Here is an 8,844-nt window from a genome sequence, read left to right on the forward strand (position 1 = left end):
TTTCTTTCTTTCTTTCTTTCTTTCTTTCTTTCTTTCTTTCTTTCTTTCTTTCTTTCGTAGAATAAAGTGTAACAGAACAATTCTTGCTTAAGGACTCACAGGTGCTCTCAGGGACAGGGAAAAGTGGGTATGCTATCTAGAGATCCAGCAGGGAGGCCATTTCTGTTTTCCACTTCTCAGTTTTCCCAGTGTGCTCCCTCAGATGCATGCACACCTTCATAATGAACAATTATAACTTTGTATATTGTGGTTTTAAAGAGAGAGAAAACACTTTATATCAAAACAGTAATGTGAAATTGTCAGTTATGCTGTCTCTTACCTTGCAGACTTTGTGTCCTGCTTGGAGACTCATTCAGAACCCTCCTAAGTCAGATTTGACAGAATTCTAAGAGGACTTTTAGATTTGTTCCCTGCCATGCTTCATGTCCTAGAGACTTCCTTATTTATTTGCGTTTATAACATACTTTTTCAGAATTAAAATTCTAAACATTAGCTCTGAGTTTCATATAATGTTTTAAAATAAAATCTTGCCTAAAAACTATTATTGTGTCATAAACTAATTCTCATGGTTACCTGTTTATTGATTTTCTGTAATAAGCTGTAATGAGGCTATTGGAGGCCAGTGAGATAGGCAGCAGGTAAGGACATTTACTGCCAAGCCTGATGACCTGAGTCTAATGATTCCCCAGATCCCATGTAGTGGAAGGCGAGAGCCAGCCCCTTCAGGTTGTCCCTCCATGTGCATGCCATGGCACATACTGCATACATTTTCATTACTATTCTGTAAGAGTGTTTAATGTTACCAGAGATATCTACATTTCTTATGCCTGTAAGGTTTGCGTTCCCAACTTGAGTACTGAAACCAAAGAATTTAATCTTATCAATACACTATTTTTAATTTTCTTATGCATATGTAACATAATTCACATTTAACTTCTGTTATTTTTGTCCTGTAGACCTTGTATCCTCCTTATGGACTCACTCAGAGGCCCTTCTCGGTCAAATGTTGTCAAAATTCTAAGAGAGTAAGTTCAAAATTATACTCCAGCTGTTTGATGCATTGAGCTGGAAAGTGTACTTACATGTGTGTGTATTCTTGGTACATGTGTGTTGTTGTAGGTATTTAGAGGTGGAATGGGAAGTGAAAAAAGGAAGCAAAAGAAGTTTCTCCAAAGATGTTATGAAAGGGTCCAACCCAAAGGTCCCACAACAGAACAACTTCAGTGACTGTGGCGTGTATGTGCTGCAGTATGTAGAGAGCTTTTTTGAGGTGAGTTTCACTTCATCATATCTGAAATTGTATTTGATTTTTCATGTTTTTAAAAAACAAGAAAATAATTCATAAAAATGTAAGGAACAAAAATTCCCAAGTTAGAGATCTTTTAAGATATAAAATTACTATAATTATTGCCACCCAGATCCCAGGCTTGTTGATCATCTCTGACCAACCTGTCCTAGTGTACCTCACCTGTGCTTCATGCTACCTCATCATCCCCCACACACACACACGCACACACGCACACACACACACACACACACTCGCCTCTGAGGTCTTAAAAACTGGTATCATCCCTACCCTTACACTGAATTCTCTCTTGACCTGCAGCCCCTTTCCACTCCCTTCGTCATTCTCTTCCGGAGCCTGGCTCTATACATACCTCTCTTAGGTACTCTTTACATCTTTTTGACCTTTAATCACTGTTCATCGAGTGAACCACTGAGTCTCTTTTTAGCACTTAGTCACGTGTGTACATTCCTGTATTCCTGCCGCCACTTTCAAGTCCAGTACTAGAGTCGTTCTGAAATGCAGTACCAGAGAGACTCATACCATCTACTCTTCATATCGGGTTACTGTCATCAGGGTTGTATTTAGTGGCTCCCTTTTGCTGTTGAGCCAACGACAGAACCCTTCTGTGGCCTATACATCTGAGCATCAGCCAGTTTGAAGTCACTCTGTTCCTTATTGTGCCATGCTTCCCTGATGCTTCTGTCATTCATTGGCTGACTAGCATCTATACACCCTCCAGGTTTGCTGTAAACCTCAGATCAGTGGGGTTTCTTCTCATTACACATCACACTTTCCTGTAGAATGTTTGCCAAGATCAGCTTTCTTTTTATATAGTATTGTGCTCTCATTCTTTTCTTCAGCAGGGCCTGAAAGTAAATACTTGTGTTTCCTGCTATGGAGATTCTTATAGTTCTTAGTTCTACTGCTGTACAAACCATTTGTGAATTTGTCTGCTTCTGCTAAAATGAACTTTATTGCAGAAATGGGGTATGGGCAGAACTCTTCCCAATAACTGTAGTTTGGCAGCCTCTAATCCAGGGCAGCGTTCTTTATCTCCAGTGCCTAACTCAGTACCCTGCTTGAGGTGTGTAACAAGTGAATAGATAATGATATTTAATTTTTGAGTGTTGTAGCTGAAATGAAAATGTTCCCCACTACAATTTTCTAATAACCATATAATCTTTTTATTTTCAGAATCCAATACTAAATTTTGAGCTTCCTATGAATTTGGTGAACTGGTTTCCTCCCCCCAGAATGAAAACAAAAAGAGAAGAAATTCGAAACATAATTTTGAAGCTGCAGGAATCGCAGAGTAAAGACAAGAAGCTGCTAAAGGACTCCTCCTTAGCAGAGACGTCCTTAGGGGAAGGGGCGGAGCAGTATGCCAGTGCCAGTGGTGGCTCAGAGTGATGAGGAGGCTGGGCCTGGAAGGCTCTCCCTTCCCAGTGACAGACACAATATTCACTCTTGGGGGAGACTGTAAAGAGCTGAAGTGCTCACTACTCAGAGACTCGGGTGATAAAGCCTGTAAAAATGTCATAAGTGAGTTCCAAAGGAGTGTGTATTAAGTAAAAGTCTGTAAATATGTTAATGAGGCCAACTTTTCCAACATTTATAATTATTTTTTTCACTTTTAGGAAGCCTTTGTTATGTATTTTCTGTTAATAGTACTAAAACTGCAACTTCTAAACACAAATAAAGTATTTATAGGAGGAAATGATTAATTTGATATTCTTTAGTGAACTTGCATAATTCCTCAGTGTGATTTTATTCCATGGGAATAGAAGTATCTTTTGAGGTTTTTTTTTTTTTAACCTTTGTTCTAAAATATGAAAATATAATTGTCAAAGACATTTTAAACTACAAATGCATCTTTATATGCTTGCATAGCAAGAAAATCTTTTCAATTCATACTCTTTCATCTGTTCAGAGAACCCCCAAAGTATAATAACTATTCATAATTTTACACAAATACTTAAACATCATTAAGAGCAATCAAAGACAATGCACCTTGACTTGTCCTAGTGAGCCGACCTACACCGGCCTACCCTCGGCAACTCAGGTGAAGGCTGTCCTGGCAGGGGCAGCTTGAATCTCAAATATCCAACAGTACCTTTGCAGTTCATCTTACAGCGTGTTGCAGCCTGAATGACAGAACTAGTTAAGGAACAGTTTTAATCTGTGTGAACATGGGCTTTCATATAAGAATTTATTTTCTGTATCTTCTGTTATTTTTCACTATTTTGTTCTCATTGTTTTGATAAAGTACCAGGCTTTTTGCTTGAGTTTTTCTGAGTAAATTATTTTAAACTGCGAACATACTCTCTTTAACTGCATAGTGCAGCAGAAGCTCTCATTTTCAATTTTCTGTTTCATTTGAAAAAATGTGAGGTTGGGCCTGTAGTTCAGTGGTAGAGTGCAGGTTTAACGTGCACGAGGCCCCTTGATTTAACCCATGTAGCAAATAAAATGCAAAATTATGAGGTATTTGATGCCACATTTGTAATTTATGTAGAGTTTTCACGTGTGTGTGTGTCGAAACTATTATTTTCTCAAATGGTATATATTTCGGGTTAAGTGTAAGGCTTAAAATATGTATTTTAGCCCATTTTTGTTAGTGAATTTTTAAATGCCCATACAACAACAACAACAACAACAACAACAACGTTGAGAGTAAAAGGCCATTTTGTCAGCAGACACTTTATTTTTAATGTGGCCGTGTCTGGCACTGTGAGCCACAATTTAGACTGTTTAGTGAAGTATTGGGGAAGGGTTTAAGTGGTTGAGAATGTTAACAAAAACTTGACTCTAGTGACAACTGAATTTAAGGAAAAGTCACTTAGTGCTAGCAATCCTGTGTTTTCTCTTTTTTCACTTTGACCTATATTTCTTACTTCTGATTATTTCTTTTTAGTAAGACTTTATAGCTCCTAGGCCATATAATTAGCTAAGATATGTTTTCTAATTTAATTTAGTTAGATTCTAATTAAATTTGATTAGAAAAGTTTTCTAATTTCTAACTGAAAATGCCAACATGCTTTCATTCTCTACTGAAGTTAAGACCAAGAAAGGGGAATTTTTTAAAAAAAACGTAATAGAATAAACAAGATTGGCAAACTTTATCTTTGAAATGGACTTTATTTTGCTAAAATTTTAGGAAACTGGAAAAGTTACCGTAAGGACAAGGTATACTAACACACAGCAGTTAATACCAGCTGCCTAGGGGGCTGAGGTGCTTGCCCACTTGAGCCTGGCAGTTAAAGGTCAGACAAAAATATGGTGAGACACTGTCTCAGACAAAACAAAGTATTTTAAAATGCTTGTGGTGTTTTTGTTTGGTTCTTGGTAGCTATATTTTGTAGTGTTAGATAACTTTTGATAAGGTAAAATTATAAATTGTTCCCTGGGCTAATTCTGGTCAATTTTTTTTTTTTTAATTTCAATATGAAAAATAAAGACTGCTGTGTGTCAACTCTCTAGAGGTAGAACACCTAGCTCTTTGGTAGTTTTTGTTCTACCCCTGTAAAGCCTTTCCCTTCTGCTGGTTATGCTAATGCCCTTACAACATGCACATTGAAATCTTTGGAACATTGACATTATACTTCAGATCTTTAGAGAGGCGCATTTGCTTGATACTTGTGTCCTCTGGTTCTTTTATAAATAGTTTAAAGTGAAGATCTCCCTTTAAAATGTGTGATTAGTACAAGCTGTGAGACAGAACTTGCAGTCAGAATCCTGTCACTTGACACCACAGCTGCATGAGGCTATCTAGTGACTTCACTAATTAGATAGAGCTGCTGTATTGGTTTTCTTGTTGGATAGAATAACAGTTAATCATTTTTAGAAGAGTTTTAGATTACTTGACATAAAATTTGTATGTGCCTGAGCTCCTGGTAGTTTAGGAATAAAGGAACTGTTAACCAGTCTCATCCCTTTGGTGTCACTGACTTCAGACAGCTGAGAACTGGACTGGGTCAGCTCTGCTAAAACCTGAAACAGTTAGCTTTTCTTTGCATGCTGCTTGTGCTTAACTGAGTTAATTAAATGTAGAAGGTTTTATTTGAAAGCATAAAATGATTTGTGTTATGCTTTGTTACTAAAATGAATTCAGTATTTTTCTCCAAGAAACCTATTTGTAGTCCCTGAAGACTGTGAAGATAGAAAGTAAATAGAATGCCAGTTCTCTCAGAACTACTCTACAGACTCAGTCTGAGTCTGTCTGAATTAGGAGTTGGGGGACTGATATATAAGAAAGAACTAGCCTTTTAAGTGATGAGGCAGAGTGGCGTCTGTCTAGGGCAAAAGACATCAGAAGTGAGGACAGGAGGTAGGAAGAAGCCTGCCATGACTGGAGACTGGCAGTTCATGTCCAGGGTCAGGTGTACAGAGCAGCTCCAAGTGCCTTAGAGCACGCCACTGCACTTCTCAAAGGCTGTCATGTGGTGATTAATATGCAGAATTATTAAGTAAAAGCTCAGACCACCATAAACTGTTGGGCCATATCTTCTGTTCCCAGATCCACTAGAGTGAACAACTTAAGATGTTTCAAGAACTAACCTTTAAAAGAAGATGATTTTAAATTGACTTGAGGGTTTAAAAACAATTTTTCAACAGTTATTTAGAATTTTGAAAGTAACATGCATTGGTGAAATGAAGTTTTATGAGAAGCCTTTTTTAAAAAAACATGAAAATAACTTTTGCAAGAAAAGGTTATAAATTTTTTTCACATTAATGAGTTTATTTAGGGAAAAGAGAATTGATAACTTTTGTAAAGTTGTCAGATCCCAACAACATGAAAGTAGAAATTGTATAAAAATGGAGTGAGGTGAAAGCCTGTCTGGAGGCCCCTCCCTTTTCTCTGGACCTCTTATTGCTGGGTTGAACTTCCCTAACTTCCACTCCGTCTTCTACGTTAGAACTAAATGGTAGGTGAGCTGCATAATACCTAAAGGCATGGGCTTTTTTTTTTTCAAAGTCTGCACATTTTTTTTTCTTTTGTAAGTAGGAATAGCTTTATGAACATAACTTGAATATTTTAAACTTGCTGAAAGTTGTTTAAATTTATAAAAAGTTATCATAATTAGCTTTATACAGGTATCTGTAAAGGAGTTTAATTAGATTATAAAATTTAGCTGGTTGGTAGTGGCACACGCCTCCAGCACTTGGGAGGCAGAGGCAGGCAGACTTCTGAGTTCGAGGACAGCCAGGGCTATACAGAGAAACCCTCACTTGAAAAAAAAATTATAAAATTCATTAAGCATTCAGTATTTTGAGCACCTGCTATGTAGTAGAGGACCAAATAGACACCATGCTCCCACTTCACAGTGTAGTGGGAAACGCATTAATCAGCTTCATAAATGAGTGCCAGCCAAACGGTGTGTATGGAGCTGGCAGTCTCCAGTTCTCAGGTTGGAGACTTCCTGAAGGGGTGATATTTGAATCACTGGTAGTAGTATAAGGAGGAAGAATAAAGGCTAAAGTAGAAAAAAATGATGCTTTTGCCTAAAATGGTAATTGCCTCATTAATAAAAAAAATTACTAAGTGCTAGACATTGTTTAGAGCATTTAAGATGAATGAATTCACTTCCTTAAAGATCTTAGGAGGTTTGTGTACTGCTAATACTTAATATTTTATGAGACAGATAGGTCTGAAGAGTTTCTTGAATGCGCAGCATTAAAGTCACTAGGTTAACCTGGACTTGATAAATTAGGTGAGTAAGATACTGGTGATTTTCTAGAGATGCAATATTGTAGAGTCTTCATCTCTGAATTGGGGTGTTAGGGGTTGCTCTGAAGTATGCTTTTTTTAAATGATGTCTAAACATTTTCATAGTTTCTTAGAATGCCTTATATAGCCAAGTTCAGTGAAGTAGAAAGGGAGGAGGCTGGAAGCTGGGCATGCAGGACCTTGTGGCCATGTCAAAGATCATGATTACTACTGTGAGAAGGTATGGAAGCATCAGAACAGAGGAGTAACAGGATCCAGTGTGAATGCAGAGAAGATCATGGATTGATGAAAAGGGGACCAGGAGGAGTGCAGTCTCATCATGAAGCCATGAGATCCCAATGTGAGGCGTTGAGTAATTACGCCTGTGTGGTAGGAATGCTGCAAAGACACAGTGGTCCCATTTGAAATGTTCCTTTTAGGAACATTCAACAAGAACACAAAAGGCTGTTCTGTACCCCAGTCAGAGCTTGTGTTGTTTCTTAAATGATACAAAGGTAGCTCAGTCATAGACTGCTTACTGTAGAAAAAATGACTAACGTTAGCCATTACTAACATAAAATAGGTTGTAGAAACCAAATCATTTCTAAAACTTGTGGGACACTACCAAAGAGATAAAGTATGTTGATTTTTTTAAACAAAGCTTTCTATTTTTAAATGTAAACTTCATGAAAGGAAGATGTAACATTAAAACACCAGTGTTCCTTCTCAGAAAAGACTAGATGGGTGTAACCCATTCTTGATCTACTTGTACAAGATGTCCAACCTTGAAGCTATCCCTGTGTTTGCAGAGTTCCACACTCCACTCCCTGTCTCCTCCTTGTCAGCTGATTGGGCCCAAGTGGAGCAAATGTAGGTATTGGGAATTCAGGTTGAAAGTAGGTGATAATTTGCATATTGAAAGAAAAGAAAGTGTGAAAATGGCAGTCTAATAAATTACCTTATCCTAAGATGGACTTTCTTTTAACCTCTGCAACAAGGCTGTATCTTCTCAAATAAACTTGACTTTGTCTCAAAATTAATGGAAAGCAAATATGAATTGCTAAGCCTGGTCCCTGGTTACCAACTCTGGTGTGCAATGTAGTCCTTAACTTTTCAGCCCTGAAAGATTACAGGCAAGAGCACACTTGAGAACCACTGATCCGCATGACTTCCTAGTGATGGTATAGGCAGCTGTGGAAGCCCCAGTGCACCGCGAATCCCGAGCATCCCAAGCATCCCTCCCCACACTGCCTTGCTGAAGCACTATGAGCCTGTCTCCTACCTGTGTTTTATACCTGAACTAAGGCATGTAATTAAAGTTGTGATTTTTTTTTATGCTCTGAACTTTACTCTTTTTTGTGTTTCCCCTATATTCATATTTTTCTAGGTATTTATATAATAAACGTACAAAAATACAATTTTTCTTATGAAACTAGGATAACTTTTATAAACACTTAACGAAATCTTGTCTCCTCAGTGTCTCACGAAAATTACTTAGCCTTGTCTCGCTCTGTTAATCATGCTGGTTTTGTCTGTGCTATGGAAGCAGTTACACAATCTCAGTCCTTACTCTTTGCAAGCTGTTTCCTTTCTTTGATCACGATAACATGTCCAGAGAAGCAAAGAAGGAGGAAGGGAGCTCAGCTTATTTGTTGTCGCTCACAGACATGGGCTGGTGGATGTAGCTTCTCCATCTTCAGGGTGGGAAAGGAAGCTCCCACCCAGCAGAAGCCATGTTGCTGGCATTCAGTCTAGAGAAGTCTGCACTTTCTAGCTTCCAACTGACCAGGGAAGCTTGCTTTTACAATTTCTCGAGGAGAGGAAGGATGTGTTGGTTGGCTGGTTGGTG

The 8,844-nt window shown here is 38.0% G+C and overlaps 1 protein-coding gene across 5 annotated transcripts in view; it reads left to right on the forward strand.

Annotated features, from left to right (window-relative positions):
* The window catches only part of Senp6 (SUMO specific peptidase 6), a 79,703-nt gene extending 71,368 nt beyond the window's left edge, over nt 1-8,335 (forward strand). For all 5 annotated transcript variants that reach the window (XM_021206477.2, XM_021206478.2, XM_021206479.2 and 2 more), the window contains 3 exons: nt 957-1,025; nt 1,120-1,270; nt 2,483-8,335. In XM_021206477.2, coding sequence (XP_021062136.1) covers nt 957-1,025; nt 1,120-1,270; nt 2,483-2,698 — 436 coding nt within the window. In that variant the 3' untranslated portion in view covers nt 2,699-8,335. The remainder of the gene's footprint in view (nt 1-956; nt 1,026-1,119; nt 1,271-2,482) is intronic.
* The last annotated feature ends 509 nt before the right edge of the window (nt 8,336-8,844 follow it).

The sequence above is a fragment of the Mus pahari genome, chromosome 10, assembly GCF_900095145.1.
Source record: "Mus pahari chromosome 10, PAHARI_EIJ_v1.1, whole genome shotgun sequence".
Taxonomy (NCBI): Eukaryota; Metazoa; Chordata; class Mammalia; order Rodentia; family Muridae; genus Mus; species Mus pahari.